At 56.5% G+C, this 18,440-nt stretch overlaps 1 protein-coding gene across 1 annotated transcript in view; it reads left to right on the top strand.

The window, feature by feature from the left end:
• Positions 1-16,522, top strand: part of PADI1 (peptidyl arginine deiminase 1) — a gene marked incomplete at its 5' end in the record, with an annotated part of 41,194 nt that extends 24,672 nt beyond the window's left edge. The window contains 10 exons of the mRNA XM_080801317.1: positions 164-336; positions 489-592; positions 1,549-1,672; positions 2,073-2,180; positions 3,510-3,661; positions 8,628-8,772; positions 9,569-9,662; positions 10,679-10,758; positions 11,528-11,653; positions 14,487-16,522. Of these exons, the coding sequence (XP_080657443.1) occupies positions 164-336; positions 489-592; positions 1,549-1,672; positions 2,073-2,180; positions 3,510-3,661; positions 8,628-8,772; positions 9,569-9,662; positions 10,679-10,758; positions 11,528-11,653; positions 14,487-14,720 (1,340 nt within the window). The 3' untranslated portion in view covers positions 14,721-16,522. The remainder of the gene's footprint in view (positions 1-163; positions 337-488; positions 593-1,548; positions 1,673-2,072; positions 2,181-3,509; positions 3,662-8,627; positions 8,773-9,568; positions 9,663-10,678; positions 10,759-11,527; positions 11,654-14,486) is intronic.
• Between the last annotated feature and the right edge of the window lie 1,918 nt (positions 16,523-18,440).

The raw sequence follows: 18,440 nt of genomic DNA, 5'->3' as shown, positions 1-18,440 counted from the left end.
GCTGAGTCACTGAGCCAGGGTCACACAGCTTGCATGTGGCAGGGCTCGAGGGGAGTCCCAGGAGATCTAACATGAAGGTGGCTCTGCCCCGGATCCCTGGCCTCAGGTTTCTTCCCTCCCGTCTTTCGTCCCAGCACTGGCCCCTGACTCTAGTTTCCCCTAGGCGGGCATTCCCTCGAGAACTACAAGCAGGTGTTGGGACCTCAGCGCCTGTCCTACAAAGTCGAGCGGCAGCAGGGAGAGCGGAAAATCAGCTTCTTTGTGGAGGGACTCACCTTCCCTGATGCTGATTTCTTGGGGCTGGTCTCCCTTAGTGTCAGCCTGGTGGACACGGGGGTATGTACAGTGTTGGGGGCTGGTGTGGCGGCTGAGGGTGTGGGGGAACCCGTTGGGAATCTCCGGGGCTGGGCAGGCTGGGGGGCTATGGGGGCCTTGAGGCCCGATGGGGCTTCCTGCAGGACCCATTTAGTCCTCATTTCCACCCCCAGACCCTGCCTGAGGTGCCCCTCTTCACAGACACCGTGGCCTTCCGCATGGCCCCCTGGATCATGACCCCCAACACCCAGCCCCCCCTGGAGCTGTATGCGTGCAGGTGAGGCCTCACTCCCCCTGCAGGAACCCCACCGTCTCTGGACTGGTAGAGATAGGGACGGAATGCTGGGTCCAGCGTTGGGCCCTCGCTCAGTGGACAGATGCCTTAAGGTCACCCATGGGCGCAGGCTGGGCAGGGGAGAGCACCAGGCTGGCTTGGGTCGGTCAGCCCCATCTTGTCTTGAGCAGCTAAGGCCCCGGCTGAGGTCACTGGCTCCCGTGTGGGTGTCCCTGCCTCTCCCGTGTCCTGCTGGTGGGACAGCTCGGATCCAGTCTGGACAGCAAGGCTAGGCTCTGTTTAGGCAGCTGGTGGTCGCAGGAGACCTAGCCTCGCTCTGGCGTGGACATGCTGCTGGGCCTGCCCAGAACACGGGAGCCCAGCCTCTGGCACCAGCTGTGAGCCCCAGCCCAGCCCGGGACCCTAGTCCTTCTGCCGTCTCCCAGAATCCTTGGCAGGCGCCGTGATGGACAGGGGAGCCTTGATTGGCAAGGCCACTCCAGGCCCGTGTGTCAGAGATCAAAGCAGCGGACAGACCCGCGGCGGACTTGGAGCCTAAGTTAAAAGGCTGGGAAGGTGTGGAGAAATGGGTTTGCTCTGCACTTGTTCGGAAGGGAAGTCTTTCTTTCCGTTTGCTCACTAACCCCACCCTGACGCCTTTGTGTGGGCCGGAGGAGCAGGAGCAGTTGGGGCTGCCTGTCCCTCACTGCCACCTTCCCCTAGTCCCCAGGCCTCCTTCTCCACGGCTGCCCCTGCTAGCCTTGGTGCCCTGCCTCTGGGTTCCCTCCCTTGCAGGGACAGATAATGTCCCCTATGATCCGGGGACATTATCTGTCTCTGTCTTCTCTAGGGCAGTGTTTGAACCCCTCTACCTGGCGGCCACATAAGGCCTAGTGCAGACGGGACCAAGGCCCCAGTCAGAGGTCACTATTACGTTCCTCTCTCCCTTTGTTTTGCAGTGTGGTGGACTCTCACGGCCCAAATAAGAAATTTCTGGAAGACATGTCGGACCTAGCGTTGAAAACCAACTGCAAGCTGATCATCTGTCCTCAGATTGAAAATCGAAATGACCGCTGGATCCAGGTGGGCGCAGGAGCCGGGGGGGAGGGGTGGCCCGGGACGCCTGGGTCCCCATCCTTTACCCCAACTTTGGGAAGTGGGGCCCGCACAGGTTCCTAAGCAGCCTTGGTGTCCCGAGAAAAGTCAGGACTTGGTCGGGATGGAGAGCGAGGCGCGGGCAGCTTAGGGGAACACATTCCCGCTGTCCCAGCTCCCCAGTCTCTCCTGTTTCCCCCATGTGCTCGGGTCCCAGACAGAGTCCTCTCCCAGTGGCCTCCCAGAGGCCTCACCTGTACCCCTGACCCAGGCACCCCCAGGTCTTAGGAAGCATCTGTGGCCCCGCCTTGGCCCAGGTCTGAGGGGATCACCCCGCTCAGAAGATCATACCTGGACACCACCAGGATCTCTTCTTCTCCCCTGCCAGGATGAGATGGAGTTTGGCTACACCGAGGCCCCTCACAAGTCCTTCCCGGTGGTCTTTGACTCTCCCCGAAACAGAGGTCTGAAGCATTTCCCCTATAAGCGGATCCTGGTATGTGGCAAAGGGCCGAGTGGAGGTCCCTTGGGGGGCTCCTCCTATAGGACTTTGCTGGTCCTGGTCCTTGTCCTTTAGGGGGACAAATGGTGGAGAAATGGGGAGTCAGTGGGGGGTGGAGATTGGGCCAGAACATGCAAATGACCTGCAAACAGCATGCAAATCCCCCCACCCCCCGTGTTCTGGGAAGGGCAGGCCAGTAAAGTCCTCCTGGGGAGCCCTTCTCCCCCATGTGGATGGGAGTCAACAGTGGGGCCAGCCCTGGGGAGACCAAACGGCCTTGTGCGGGAGCGCAGCGTTAGCGAGCTCTCATGACTCTTTTACGAGGTGGGGCCTCTTTTAAGGTAACAAATGTTTTCTGAACCCCTGCTGCAGGCAAGGCCCCATGCTGCCTCTCGTGCCCAGGATGGGGACGAGAACAGCCCCAGCAACCGTCCAGGCACCCGGCCCTTGGGTTACAGGGTCACTCCCCAAATCCACAGTTCTGTGTTCAGTCCCTCTTTCCAGAGGTCCAGAGAGGTTAAGTAACTTACCCTAGGCCATGCAGCGAGTGGCACCAAGAGGCCAACCCAGAGGGACTGTCTCCACAGCCCTACCACTAGGCTCAACTGCCTTTGGAGGTGGGCCTGAGGCCTACAGCTCACCATCTCTGCCTGTTTCCCGGCTCCCACACCCCCGCGCAGGGACCGTCCCTCTGTCCACGTGGGGGCTGGAAAGGGGGAAGTCCATGGTCACGTGGAGCAGGGTGTTTACCGCAGCCTGGAGGGGCTGGGGCAGGGGCCCGGGCCCGGGGCCGGGGCCTGGTCCCAGCACAGGCCACAGTGAGCTCCACAGGGTGAGTTCTGCATCAACCAAGGGCCTGACCCCAAGCCCGGGCCCGACCCTGCTGGGGCGTTCCCCACTCATCTCTGCCCCCGTCTTTACTCTGTCCTCCCTTCCACTTGCTCTGCATCTAATTTGCTGTTCTTTTCCTAGCTAGAAATGGAAGCAAGATTTTCCAACCCTCTCTCTTCCTGAAATGTGTGTTCGGAGCTACAGCTGCTCCTAGCTGCAGCCTCACGAGCACCCAAGTTCTGGTGGGCTGCGTGCTTATTACCTTACACTTCAAAATATTGTCTAGTTTCCACTTGGATTTCTTCTTTGACCTAAGGATTCTTCAGAAGGGTATTGCCCGATTTCCCAACATTTGGGGATTTTTCTCATTATTGTCCTGTTGCAGACTTGGACTTTAATCGCACCCCCCCACCCCCCCACCCAAGAGTTGTCACTTCCTGTCCTAACTAACCCCTCCTTCTGGGGTGGGGGGACTTGCTGGTCCTCCCCTAGGGTCCTGACTTCGGATATGTAACCCGGGAGATCCTGTTCGCTGGTGCCTCCAGCCTTGACTCCTTCGGCAACCTGGACGTCAGCCCCCCCGTGACAGTGGGCGGCAAGGAGTATCCCCTGGGCCGGATCCTCATCGGCAGCAGCTTCCCCAAGTGAGAGGCTGGGCGGGAGGCAGGAGAGTGTGGGGACCCCCACAGCACGCACGCTCCAGCTCCCTCACCCCAAAGATGGGTCCCCAGTCTGAGAAGTGGTCTTTATTCCTGCATGCGGTCCTGGAGTCAAAGATCCGGAATCCTAGAATCTTCTATTTAAAAGCTCATTTCTCGTTGGAGAAAACTCACAAACTAGCGATCCACGGTCTTTGGGCCTGTTGAGTATTTCATGAGCTTCATTAGTCACCAACTCGTATATAGGGGGAGCTGCCAGATTTCCAGCTTCTTTTGAAACACGGAAATTGTCGGGGAGGTGATGCGCCGTCTGGCCCAGAGGCGGGAGATGGACCTGGTGACCTCTCCCAGAAAGTCAAAATGGCTATTGTTCTAGCAACAGCTTAAAGGGCCCAGGGGTCAACAAGGTGGTTACCGATGAACGAGTGGCTGGCCGGGACACCAGGGTGGCAGAGGTGACCTGGTGGGTCCCACCCTGGACAGCTGTCATCAGGTGGGAAATAAGGTTTATAGGGGTTAGTGCTGAGACAGGTGACAGTGTCTGCTAAATCCTGCTGACTGAAGAATGGGGTGCACTGTCCAGGGATCCTGGCGTGGTCCTTGGCTTCCTGCCTGGACATTAAGCCCACCATGGGCACCAGAGGCCACCTTCTCCTTTGTGTATGTGGGTGGCCTGGAAACCCGGTGAAAACCCCAAGGCCTGACTGACACCTAGAGCAGCCAGGCAGTTACAGGAAGGTCACCCAGCCTCAGGTGGTGACCCTGGCAGTCTCAGGGCTATGGATCTGGTGAGGCGAGGTTTCCTGGCACTAACCCCAAGCACGTAGCCGGGTGCCCAAGCTGGGTGCCCGGGGCTGAGGTTGGCTGGAGGGAGGAGTGCTCACCTTGCTGGTGACTCATGCTCAGACACTACTCTGGGACCTGATCCCGCCCACAGCCCTGGAGGCGGAAGGACCATGAAGCCTCCAGGTAGTCCTCCGGGGCTTCAGGGAGGGATCCAGGAGGAAGGAGCACAGGCTTTGGAGCGCAGATGGGCTTGGGTTCGAGTCCTACCTCTGCCACATAGTAGTCACACATTTTGGGGTATACCACCTAAGCAGCACTTACTGTAGTGCCTGACGTATAGTAGGTGCCCAGTTAACTCATTTGAAGCTATTTATTTCATGCCTACTATGTGCCAGGCATGGCTGATACCAGGGATTTATCAGTGTGCAACAGATACATTAGGAAATGAACAAATTATTTTCTACTCCATGCCTTAGTTCCCTGTCTGTGAAATGGGTCTATTAAAAATCTCTGTGCTAACTATACCATCAGCACTAGTGGGGATAAAGAATTCACGTTAACTGTCTTCTGGATGTTTCAGTATTGTTTAGCTGGGTCCCCAGCAGTGGGTCTGCTATGAAGCAGGTTGGAACTCATTGGACAAAAGTTATTAATCAACTACCATGTGCCATGAACATAATGATTTACCCATTACCTCATTTAATTCTTAGAACAGCCCTATGAGGTTGGGATGATTATTATCCCCATTTCACAGATGATGAAGCCGAGCTCAGAAAGGGGAACAGAATGCACTCATTCATGCATTCGTTTACTGATTCCATAAATATTTATTGAAACTTCCCATTTGCCAGGCCTGTGGCCCTGAATAAAAGAAATGTTTTGGAAGCTCCCAGGCTCCGAGCAAGGACTGGAGATAGGAAGGTGAGGATCCCCAGTGCAGCTGAGACCCAGTCCACTGACCATTGTGTAGATAACCAGAAACAAGCTCCTTGGTAAACAGAAGGGGTCCCTGAGACTCAGAGAGGGACACCTACTGCCTCGGATTACACAGTAAGTTAGCAGTATGGATAGAATTTCAGATCTCCTCCTCGGGCCCCAGACTAAAATGTAACACTCAGGCTGCTGTCCTGTGTTCCTGTCTTGGCTTCTTTTGGACCTCAGCAGTGAACAAACAGACAACCTACATTCATTCTAGCAGGGAGAGTGTTAGGTAAAGTACACCCTGGGGAGAAACAAAGCCCTGGAGGAGAGATGTGGGTATTTGGGAGGAAAACGTGTGAGGGAGTGGAAATGGTCAGTACAAAGGCCCTGAGGCAGGAGTGTGTCGGAGACATTAGAGGAGCAGCAAGGAGACCCATGAGCTGGAGCTGAGTGAGCAAGGAGGGGCTCCATCGGGGATGAGGTCAGAGAGCTTAGCCAGGCAGAGTTCAGATCATGACTGCGCGTTATTTGTACGTACAGCATAGGGGAATCATGGACATTAAGCAAGATATGTAGGGGGCGTCTGGGTGGCTCAGTGGGTTAAAGCCTCTGCCTTCGGCTCAGGTCGTGGTCCCGGGGTCCTGGGATCGAGCCCCACATCGGGCTCTCTGCTCGGCAGGGACCCTGCTTCCCTTCCTCTCTCTCTGCCTGCCTCTCTGCCTACTTGCGATCTCTGTCAAATAAATAAAATCTTTTTTAAAAAAACACAAGATACTTAGTACTAGGAGCCTCAAGCAGGCACACACTAGGTGCTCAGTAAGTGTCCTATCCATTCTCGTTTCTCCACCTCTGCACCGCGTATTTAAAATCATCTTTGAGCAATTCTGCCCCCTGGTGGTGGCCTTGATGTGACATGCAGAGCAGGTCTGATGCTTCCCAGGCTGGCTTGGGCTGACGGGGCCCTTGCTTCAACCTCATGTTCCTCATTCTTGCCACTTTCTGCTCAGGAGCAGGTTCCAGAGTCTCGCTCTTCTCCATTATCTGACTGTGTTTAGGAAGTCTTTTAAATCACCAGCACTATCTTAAAATAACAGAAATACAAGAAAAATATTTTCCACAATCCTATCCCCCAGATCAAATCAGTGTTGTCATTTGTCACTGCTTGTCGAGTCTATGACATATTTGAGTGATAGAGACCATGGACTATTACACAGTTGTTCAAAAGCATATCATTTACAAACAGTTTTTAGTTTTTGAGCATCTAGTACATAAGAGGTGCTAGGACCCCAGAAGTGAATGTGGACAAAATCCCAGCCCTCCTGGAGCCTATGTTCTGGTGGGATGCCAGGCAATACATGAGATAGAAAGTACACCAAATAGTGCCAAAGAAAAATAAATCTGGAAGGGGATTGAGGGACTTGTCATTTTCAAAGTCCTCATAGAGAAAGAAGATGACATTTGAGTTAAATCTGAAGATGGAAGCGAGCCATGGGGAGAGGGGAGGTGGGCGGTAATTCCTGGTACAGAGAACGGCATGTGCAAAGGTCCTGAGACAGGAATGTACCTGTACCTGGTATGTTCCAGGGGCAGCAGGAGGCCAGCGTGGCCAGAACTGAGCAGATGAAGAGGAGAGTGGAAGGCGGGAAGTTGTCGGGATTGGTAGGGGCTGTGCAGGTCATCATGAGGACTTTGCATGTACAACGAGGGAGACAGGGGTGGTGGGAGGATTTTGTCTGGAGGAGGGAGGTGATCTGACATATTTAAAAGCCTCCGTCTGGTTAGACTGCAAGGGAGCAAGGGTGAAAGCAGAGAGACCAGGGAAAGAAGCAAGCTACTAGAATTCTTTCTCTCTTTCTTCCTTTCTTCTTTCTGCCCTCCCTTACTTCCTCTCTCTCTCTCTCTTTCTTTTTAGAGATTTTATTTATTTGAGAGAGAGAGTGGGGGGAGGGGCAAAGTGAGAAGCAGACCTCCCACTGAGTGGGGGGGGGTGCTCCCCCCATCCCAGGACTCCTGGTTCATGACCTGAGCTGAAGGCAGAGGTTTAACCCACTGAGTGGCCCAGGAGCCCCTGCCCCGAGAATTATTTAGATGAGGGAGGGGTGCGGGCCAGATGGTGGCAGAAGAGGAGGAGGGAAGGGCTGGATTGTGTTCTGCTTAAGGTAGAAGCACCAGATTCGATGTAGGCTGGGGAGCTTGTCCATGATAGGTCCTTAAGCCAGGCAAGCAAAGTCAAGAAATGTGATCCTTTTTTTGTATAACATATTAAAAAAAGAAGTCTCTCTCTATGCATGTGTTTGCACATGGTTACCCGTGCTAGGGAAAGGTGGAGAGAGCCCAGAGTATATCAGACATGGCTCTGACTTTGGACAAGTCCTCCCTTTGACCTTGCTAGGCCTCAGCTGCCCCATCTGTGAAATGGGGACATGGCCGTGCTGGAGGCAGTGTGGAAATCCCCCCAGGCCCAGGCAGCTTTTGGTAATGTCTCCTCCCACAGCCTCTCCAGCTCCCAAGATGTGCTCCCTGGCTTGGGCCACCTCAGCCCCTCCCTCTGCTAGTAAAGGGTAGTGTGAAACTGCCCAGAGCTCATTTCAGGAACTGCTAGACAGTCCGTGTTGAGCACAGGGTGACCAGGGCAGTAGTTCTCCGGCGCGTGAATCAGCCGAGGGGCTTGTTGGAATGCAGATCCCACATCCTTGGATGCGCCACGTTCTCCAAGACTCTGAGATGTGGAGGAGGTCGGGGCCCAGGAACCCTCTGTTGAGACAAGCAGCTGCCCCCACCAGAGTCTGACTCCCAGATAGTTCAGACCCCATGCTTTGGGATACACTGGGCCTAGGGAGGGGCTGGCCAGCTCCTGGTCATCTTTGGAACCTGAGGCTGGGCACCTTAGGTAAAGAGTCAACCTCTCTGAGTCGTGGGATGTGAGGTCAGGGTCTTTAGTTCCCTTTGGCAAGTGGAGCTCTCTTGTTTGACTCTTTTTAGTGGGGAGGGGCTGGCAGGGCCTTCCTGGCCTTGGGGAGGATGCTTTGTGTATGGGAGGGCTGGAGTCTCTGGGATGATCGTCAGGATGGACAGTGAGTTCTGGGGAGCCTCTGGGAGCCAGGGCCAGGAAGTGGGGACGAAAGGAGACCCGTTCAGAGGGACATCATGAGTCCTGGACAAGGGTGGGAGGCTCAGAGAGTGCCTGCAGGGAGCCAGCAGACAGTAGGCATGAAATGACCCTGCTCTTTCCCTCCCGGGCCAGGTCTGGTGGGAGGCGGATGGCCAAGGTGGTCCGGGAATTCCTGCAGGCCCAGCAGGTACAGGCGCCCGTGGAGCTCTACTCTGATTGGCTCTCCGTGGGCCACGTGGATGAGTTCCTGAGCTTTGTGCCCACCTCTGACCGAAAGGTACGTCCCCTCTCCTCCTGCCTGAGCCACCCCTACCCCTCCCCAACCTGATGGGAAAGGATAGGGCAAAGCTGCCTGGAACCAGCTCACCGCCTATGTCCACAGGGAGCTCAGAGTCAGGGCACCTTGGGAACAAGATGGTGTTCATCTGGGGGGCTTCCTGGAGGAGCTCAAGCTCAGATCAGGAGGGTGCTGGTTGGCTCCACCACTCATACACTCATTCTCACACTTGTTGGGTATTTGCTCTGATCCAAACCTCTCAGCCTAGACCCAGGGATGACACTGATAATGATAACTGGTAACATTTAGTGAGCACCTATGGTGTGCGTGTGTTTTAAGTCATCTAATCTTCCAGCAATTCCATAAGGTGGGTAGTATTATCATTGTCCCCATTTTATGGATGGGAAAACTGAGGTTCAGAAAGGCAATTACTGGTAGGGTAAGATTCAAACCCAGACAGAGGACTCAGGACCAGCCTCTTAACCACTCAGCTCCACCGCCTTGCAGAGAGGGCCCCTTGCTCAGAGAACGAGCGGCTTGGGAGGGGAGGCTGACCAGTGGCCAGTGGCTGAGTTCCCTGGTTGACAAGGGCATCCAGGCAGAGAATGTCTTGGACAAAGGCTTGGGGGTGTGAACCAGCTTGAGGATTAGGGAACTTGCAGAGAGTTCTTTGTGGCTGGTAGGTGGCAGCCCTGCATGGTCTGGTCTCTGAATTCAGCCCTTCCTGAGTTTGGGGTCTCCTGCACCTAGGGGGACCCTAGGACCCACTGAGACATTCTTCCTCCTTCTGTGCTAGGGTTTCCGGCTGCTCCTGGCGAGCCCCAGCGCTTGCCTCAGACTGTTCCAAGAGAAGAAAGAGGAGGGGTACGGGGAGGCCGCCCAGTTTGATGGTGAGTGCCAATGACCCAGTCCCCCCGCGGGGATCCTGCCCTCTTACTGCCAGCCCTGGGCACCGGGGAAGCCTTTTGTGGCTATGCCTTTGCCTTGCTTCGATCCCTCTGCTTGGAGCTGGACATCACCAATTCTTCTGACACCCTTCCCCAGGAGCAAGGCTGTCAGCTCTCCCTTTATTGGATCGAGGCAGGGAAGCCAAGAGGCCAGTGAACTGTCTCAGGCACACACAGGGGGTGACGTCCGCAGTAAGAGTGGGTGGCTCCTGGCCACTCCCCAGGAGAGGAAAGCCACCGGAAACAATGTGCCCCCTGCTGATCTTGCATCCTCTCCCTTATCCCTTTCCTGGGAGGCTCAGGGAGGAGTGCCTGGCCCAGGGCTATCCCCAGGATGAGGCGGGGCTCAGGGCTCAAAAGTGAGGGAGTGGGGGAGAAGCCAGGTGCCTGGCCAGGGCTGCTCTGCAGACCTGCCTCTGGGAGTTGACAGACTGTCCAAGGACCTGGCTGGCCCCCTTGAGCACCTCCCCCTTCCCACCATGGATCTCAGCGTTCCCACCCGAGAAAAGGAGAACTGGAAGGGGTGTGGCAGAGCTGCAGGACCTGGGTTCAAATCCTGGGCTGGGAGATCAAGATTGCGTTCCAAACCGCTCAGTGCCTCAGTTTCCTCTGCTCTGAGTTGGGGGTGATAATTAACCCCTCTAGCATTGTTTTAAAGATTAATCATAAATTTAGTAGCGTGCCAGAGCATGGTGGGGGTTCAGTAATGGTAGCTGCACCTTAATGACACAGCACTGAGCCGGGAGTCTCTTCCCCAGGAGCCTGTGCTCCATCCCCGGGATGCACTTGCAGCCAGAGCCTGGGCCCTACAGGGTCTCCAGGGTCTGACATTCTCTGTCCTAGCTTCACCCCCTGGCCCTGAGGTAGGAGAAAAATCCTGGCCTGGATTCTACAGCCCCAGGCCCGAGTTGGCCCTGGGCAGTCTGCCCTGAGCCCCCGTCCTGCCTTCTTTCTCTCAGGGTTAAGTCACCAGGTGAATAGAAGCATTAATGAGATGCTGGCTGACCGTCGTCTTAGGAGCGACAGTCTCTATGTACAGGTGAGGGTTCTTGGGGGGTCCCCCAGCTCCCAGGAGAAGCAGCCCCAGGAATTGCTGGGGTGGGGATTAGGGGCTCACCCCGGAGCCTCTAATAGTCCTGGGGGCTGCCAAAACCTGTGGGTAAGGTAGGACCTCTGCAGTGGGGAACCCAGGGTCTGATGGAGGAGACACAGCAGTCCCTCAGGGAGCTTCCAGTCTGATGACGGAGAACTAGCTCTGCTCTGAGGAAATGAGATTCCAGGTTCCGGGAGTGGGAGCGGAGTGAGAGGAGAGAGATGTGGAGAAAGGGGGCCCCGTGGGGGTGAGGGGACAATGGGTGAGGGCGGGAGGAGGTCTCTGGGAGGGGCGGGGCTAATGCCAGCCGAGTGCAAGGTGCAGGACCTCGTGGCAGCTGTGCTCAGTAAATGGAGGAGGCCCTTCCCTTCTCCTGAGTGGAGCCTGGCACTCTCTCCCTCACTGCTGAGATGCACAGGGGTACGGCTCACGCTGCAGCTGGGGCAGTGTGGTGTAGCGGCAGGCACTTTTGGAACCAAAGCTGCCGGGGTCCAAATCCCAGCTCCGCTGCGTCCTAGCTCTGTGCCCTTGGGCAGGTCCCTGGAGCCTCAGTTTCTCCATCTGGGAGTGGCAGGGGCGCACAGCTGTTGGGAGGATTAGAGGAGTGCAGGGGTGCCCAGCGCTGTGCGCTGGACCTGACACGCAGTTGGCATTCAGCAAGTGTTAGAGCCTCTCTGGCTCCCTGGGTGCCCGCTGCCTCTCCCCCTGCCCCCAGAAATGCATCGACTGGAACCGAGAGGTGCTGAAGCGGGAGCTGGGCCTGACTGAGCGGGACATCGTCGACATCCCCCAGCTCTTCTCCCTGAAGGGCTCCTATGCAGAAGCCTTCTTCCCTGACATGGTGAGAGAGCGCAGAAGGTGGTCATTTCCTTTCGCTGGGGCCCGGCAGGGTCCAGAGGGGTGTCATTTGGGGTTCCAGAGGAGAAGCACTTCCCATCATCAACGGCCGCTGCTGCCTGTCATCCGGGGGCAGCTGGGTAGAGACTGGGGCGGGTGGGCGGCTTGCGGACCTCTCCCGCGTGTGTTTGCTTTTTGTGCAAACCATCTCCATCGGTGTTGTCAACCAGGGCGATTTTGCTCCTCAAGGTCATTTTCTCATTGCTACGTGGATGGGGGAGCTATGGGCATCTCGTGGATGCGGGCTGGGGTGCCGCTGAACCTCCTTCCGTGCCTGGGCCAGCCCTGAGCTAAGGGCGTTTTTTTTCTCCCAAGTGGAAAAAGGAAGCATCTTTTGGTTCCAGTGTTTCGGGCGTCCTTTCCTGGGCCTCAGCTGCTGGCTCTGCCCTGCACCGTGGCCCCCTACAGGCTGCTCCCCAGCGCAGCTCCCCAGGCGAGCAGGCGGGCCCAAGGTGGCTGCCTCCCCGCTGTCATTAAGTCAGCAGCTGACAAGCAGATGCCCAGGTGTGATCTCACCGGTGTGGCCTCTGGGAGGGGCCCGGTGATGCTATCAGCACAGCACTGGCTAACCCATTAACACCTTGGGAAAGGAAGTCAGGGTGTTGGCGGCTTGGGCTCCCCAGGACAGGAGACCCTCCTTCTTCAGCCCGGGGGGCCTTTCGCTCTAGTCCCTGTCACTGGACAAGCCAAGGGGTGGGAGTGAATCCCGAGGGCCTGCCTGGAGGCACGTGTGTGGGGCGGGGCTTCCTTGCCAGGATGTGCTCTCACTCCTACATCCTCACCGTGAGGTCCTGGCAGAGACCTCTAAGGCAGGGCTTCATGACCTTGGCTCTCCTGATGTTTGGGCCCGAATTCTTTGTTGTGGGGGCTGTTCTGTGCCTCATGGGATGGCTGCAGCATCCCTGTCCCCTGCCCACAAGATGCCAGTAAGTAGCCCTCCCCTTGCTGTGACAACCGGAATGTCCTGGGGGCAAAATCACCCTGGTAGAGAACTAAGGCAGTGTTGTGTGTTAGAACTTTCTCAGGTAATGGAAATGTTCTGTGTCTACACAACACAACGTGGGAGCCACCAAGCCACTGAGCACTTAAAATGTGGCTAGTGTGGCTGAGGAATGAAATTTATACTTTTACTTAATTTCCAACAGCTGCTTGTGGCCGCATGTGACTGCCATATTGGTCAGGGAGACACTAAGGGGCACCCAGGTTCTGCTTCTGGCTGAAGGTTGGGGGAGAGCCTGGGACACAGCCCATGACCTTGGCCAGCCCTCTTTCGGGAGCCCCCACCCCAACACACACCCCTCTGTGAGAATCCCTAAACTTTGGTCCAGACCCTGCTAAACGATCCCAGTATGTCCTCACTGGAGGAGCCCCATGGGGAATGTGCACTGAACCCCCTCATGTGTCGGATGGGGAAACGGGCCCCCCGAGCCGAGTGGTTGACTTGCCTAAGGTCACCCAGTAAGCGAGGAGCCTTCAGTCTCCTGAATTCTCATCACCTCTCCAGGCCCTTTGTCCCTTTACTTGCCCCACTTCCACCTGGCACATTCTGGCCCGTTTGTGGGCAGTGGGGTAGCTCAGGGCCAAGGCCATGGGATGGACCCCAGAGGACCCTCCAGCTTCATACTGTTCCCAGCTGTGGATGGCCCTGCAGGGTAGTCTTGAGGCCAAGGGGCCATGGCAGAGAAAATGTGAGAGCGCGGAGTCCGGGTGGTCCATCAGCATCAGGCTGGTGCTGAGATGACCCAGCACCAGCCTCCAGACAGCAGGTCCCCGAAGAGTCCTCTTGGAACACCAAGGACAGCTCCTCTGGCCATCAGTATGGGGCCAAGGTTTTCTCCGAGACCTTTCCATACCCTGTCCTAGGGAAGCTTCCCTTCCCCAGGGTTAGGGCCCTCAGCCAGGGAAGCGGAAGTGCCTCTGGAGACTGAGAAGCCCCCAGGAGCTCCTAGCCCCTTGCCCGGACTCTTCAGCCCCCCAGCCAGCCACAGTGCTACCAACTCTGGCAGAAGATAAAGAGCATGGGTTTGGGCGTGAGTTACATCCACATCAAATTTCAGTCTCTGTTCTCTTTTTTTTAGAGGTTTTTAAAAATTTATTCATAAGAGACAGAGAAAGGCAGAGGGAGAAGCAGGCTCCCCGAGGAGCAGGGAGCCCAATGCGGGACTCAATCCCGTGACCCTGGGATCATGACCAGAGCCGGAGGCAGACCCTTAACCGGCAGAGCTCCCCAGGCGCCCTCATCTCTCCATTCTCTGATTGTGTAGCCTGGATTATGTTACTTAACCTTCCCCAGCCACTGACTCAGAGGGAGGCTGTGAGGTTTAGTGATGCTGTATCTGGCACACAGGGGATGTTCAATAAACCATAACCCTTATCAGGGCTTCCAGGGAGAGTTGAGCAAGCTGTGCACTGCACAAGGACACCACACCAGAAGGACATTCAGACCGTGGAGCTTGTAGATATTTGTTGTACAAAGTTTCTGGCCGATGATGGTGAAGGCTTGCTCTAACTAAACTGTTAGAATCTGACAATATTTTGAGAGGAAGTATTGGAGAAATACTGTCATTCCTATAAAGGCACCATGTATGTTCTTGGCAGCCCTACTTGGTATTAATCTTCTCTTCCAACCACGAATCCGTTTCTTCTTTCCATTGACCCTAGTTTTTGAGTAAGTGCCTGTCCTAGTGGGATGAGGATGGGATGGACCTGGGGACGGGGTCCCGTGTTGGGGGGCGTCCCCTGGTAGCAAGGCTTCCCTCGCCTTCTCTCTTCTGCAGGTCAACATGGTGGTCTTAGGCAAGCACCTGGGCATCCCCAAGCCCTTCGGACCCATCATCAACGGCCGCTGCTGCCTGGAGGAGAAGGTGCGCGCCCTGCTCGAGCCGCTGGGCCTGCACTGCACCTTCATCGACGACTATCTGTCCTACCACGAGCTGCTCGGGGAGATCCACTGTGGCACCAACGTGCGCCGGCAGCCCTTCTCCTTCAAGTGGTGGCACATGGTGCCCTGAGCCCGCCTCTGCCCGCCATCCCCTCTGCCCACCTGCCAGGGAGCCACGCCAGGGTGACGGTGAAGACCCTCCACCCGGCCTCCGGCCTCTGAGGGGAGCCCCTGGTGCTTCTTCCCGAGTGCCTGCAAACGTGCTGGCCACTGCGGGCCCGGGGATACGGGGATACGACAGTGGACACCACACACACACCCCACCTCTGGAGGGGCCTCCCCGGCCCAGGGAGGACTGTTCTCATTCCTCCCTCCCCCTTCCTGATGTGCCACTCCTAGAGGTTCTGGAAAAGAGCAACGGCCTTAACGTGTTCACAGCCGGCTGTGCCTGGTCACTCTAAGTAGCTCCCCCTCTGTTCTGTTGTTCCTCCCGTGTCGGCACCAGGAAGGGGTCCCAGAGGGCCTGGGCTCTGGGGTGGGGGCCTGGGCCGCAGGCATCCGTGGTTCTTGTACAAGCAGGAGCAGGGAGGTGAGGCACCGTCTTTTCTCTACCAGCTGTCCTGGGACCTCCTGGGACCTCTCAGCCATGTTTATAGAGACAAATAAGGACAGGAAAACCGGGCATCTGAGGGCCTGTTTAAAAAAGAAAAGGCAACAAAACCCCTTTAATACCTGACTCCGTCCTTAGAAGGGTGCTTGTTACCTGGTTAGAAAGCCTTTAATTATGAGTGCTGGCTGCTTCCGGCCCCCAAACGCTGTGAGGCTGGAGAGAGGCCTCAGGGGGACACACAGAGGCAAGCTGGCAGGAGGCCAGGGTGGCAGAGGAGGCCGACGGGGGCCTGGTCCCCACTTCAGATTTTGGACTCTGGATGCAAAAGGGGGGGCTGACCGTTCCAGATGTCACAGGGGACAGGGGCCCAGATGTTAAGAGAGGGTGGGGGGCCATTAGGTTATCTCTGAAGGTGGGGTTTAATTTCCTTTAATTGTCTTTAATTATTCCCCTTGGTCCTACAGGCAGTGGGAGGGAGGGCTCGCCCCGTCTCTCTCGGCAGCTCGGAGACCCTGCACGTAGCCTGGGTTTCCGCTGTGGAGTCAACCCCATAGCAGGCCTATATCCGCCCCCATCCCCCCCCAAAGAGGGCAAGAGAACTGCCACGGGGGTGGGGGTTGGTTAAGAGGCCGGTCCCCGGTGAGGTCACCGGGACGTGCACAGGCAGGCAGGCAGGCTTGGCCAGTGCCGGGCAAGCGGTGGCCCCTGCCCCAGGCAGGCGCAGGCACAAGGAAGCCAGCCTGTCCTCTCCCCGCCATTGCCAGGGGCTCTCAGCCCCGGGCCTCCACCAGCGGGGTTTTCAGTGGCCCCCGGTAAGACCAAGACCAGGCCAGCCGGCCACTGTTTAACTCTGTGAGCCATAGAACACTTAGCAACCAGAAATTTCCATAGAAACCGGATGTATGAAGCGGATGAAACAGAACTGCTCTGGTTTAAGATGGCAGGGGTGGTGTACCTGGGTTCTCCCCTTCCAGAAGATTCTGGGGACCCCATTTGGAAGCCCCTGGTCGAACCTTTGCACTTTCTGCTCATAACCATGACGCAGCCTAGACTGAGCCAAGGAGAGAAGGAAAACTCTTTGGGGGCCAAGGGCGTGCAGCCAGGGCTGAGATTCCCCCGGGAAAGGCTGTGGGTGGAGGGGAATGGGCATTACGGAGGGATCGGGAGGTGGGGAGCAGGCCTTCTCAAGCTACCCTGAGTGTGGGAAGCTCTGGAATTAATGCTAGAGTTGTCCGAGGGCCCTGATGACCCCCCACTGAGGATGTTCCGGGTGACCAATCATCTCCTACGTGATTAATAAAAATGTCAATATGCATTTCTTCAAGTGGCTGCCTCCTTAGTTTCTATTTGTTGGGCTGCAGGGAGGAGGGAAGGAGGCGGGGAGAACCTTCCTTCCAGCTCCACCCACCATGCCCCAGCTCCTTGGCTCAACTGCGGGCCCGTGGGCAGCTCCTGCCTGGCTGGGAGAGCCCCCAGGGCCGGTGCCAGGCGGGCAGGCAGGCAGGCTGATTCAGCGGGATGGCTGGCACAGGCCCACGGCTCTGAGGCCAACTGCCCTGCTGAGATGGGTATCAGAGGAGAGGTGGGTCCTAACTCTTCCTTCCCTGGGCTATCTCTCTCTTCCATCTCTCAGATGCAGGTGGGCTGGGCCCTACTGGCAGAGGCAGGAGACTCTTCAGTGGGACTGTTGCCCAGGGCCAAAGGCTGCTGTGATCCCCTTTCATTCCTGCCTCTAAAGCGACTGGGTTACCCAGCCTCAGTGTTCCGGTTTCAGGAGCCTGAAAATATCACCCCTCTCACCCTATACACAGGCTGCTGCCTCGGGTGGCCCCCTTTGACACTCACTCACTCACTCACTCACTTTATTCTCTCTTTTGTTGCGGGCTAAAAGGCAACACGTTGCTGCCCATCAGTCATTGACACTTTAGTCTGAACGAACCGCAGATGTATTTCTATAAGCTGGTATCAACTGGGTAGAGGCGAAGGCCTGGCTCTACTTCCAAAGGGAGATTACAGGGCTCTAAGTCAGAAGCTGGTCCTGCCCCAGCACAGTGGGCCGGTGCCCAAGGGAAGCCCTCACTTTCTGCACCGATTCCCCTGCTGTGTTCGTAAGCAGGTGGGGAGAATATTTGGACTTCCTTCTGAGTCCTGACTCTTACCCAGAGCTGAGTCAGCCATCACACCATTTTCCAGCCAAAAAAAAAGTAAAGCTGTCATTGAATCTATCAGCCCAGCGGCTCTCCTTGAGAACATCCTTCCCAGACTCTGGGAGAGAAGGGCACCAGCCTTGGAGACCTGCCGAGATCCTTGAACTGCTGGGAGTTCACCCACTGGGAACTCTGGGGAGCAGGTCCCAGTCCCTCCCTTGCCTCAGACTGGCAGCATCGCTAGAGAGAAGGGAGGAAACTTCATCTATCCAGCATCTTTAGAGCCTGGTTGGGTAGGGTGTGTCCCCGCCATTATCTCTGCCCGGGTGGTGATGAGCCACATTTTCCACAGGTGAGGAAACCAAGGCTCAGAGAGAGGGAACATAACCACCCAAGATCATGTAGCTGGTGCATGGCGGAGTTGGGATCTGAACCCAAGACCCCTCTCCCCAGAGCCCTTGCTGCTTCAGGTGGCTGAATACCCCCTCTGGCCTCAGTTTCCCCACCTGACAAGTGAGCCTTCCTACCCTGATGTTCTAAGCTCTTTCTAGCCGGAAAGGGTTTAACTCGCACCACCCGCCCCTTCCACAGGCCTTGGGCATGTGAAAATAATGACAACGCCAGTAATAAAATAATGCCGAGCTCCACACTACAACTCTGCCCACGTCGTCCCATGGAAGCCTTGCAACAGCATTTTCAGAAGCGACACGTGAGGGACACAGCAATGAAGTGACTCGCCCACTCCGCGCAGCCAGGATGTGGTTGAGGGCTGAATCCAGTCCTGCTTCTACGCTCCATGCTCTTAGGAAAAGGGCTGCTGTTCCTCAAAGTTTCTCAAAATGCTCTGGGGTGCTTATTTTTTAAAAATCCACATGCCAGGCGGCACCCCCTTCCCGGCGCCTCAGACTGGAGGCGGGGCCTGGGAATCTCCATTTTCACTAGCATCTCCAGCAGGGTAGAGAAGCTCCCCACCAAACCAGATCATCTCTGAAAATGCAGGAAAGGGGGTGAGGAGGAGTGTGGAAAGGGAAGGAGGCGCCCAGGTCAATAACCCACATCGTTGCCTCCTCCACCTCTCAAAGTCCTGGTGGCC

This window comes from Martes martes (assembly GCF_963455335.1).
Source record: "Martes martes genome assembly, chromosome: 4".
NCBI classification, from domain to species: domain Eukaryota; kingdom Metazoa; phylum Chordata; class Mammalia; order Carnivora; family Mustelidae; genus Martes; species Martes martes.
The sequence above is the reverse complement of the archived record's forward strand: the minus strand, read 5'-3'. Positions and strand labels throughout refer to the sequence as shown.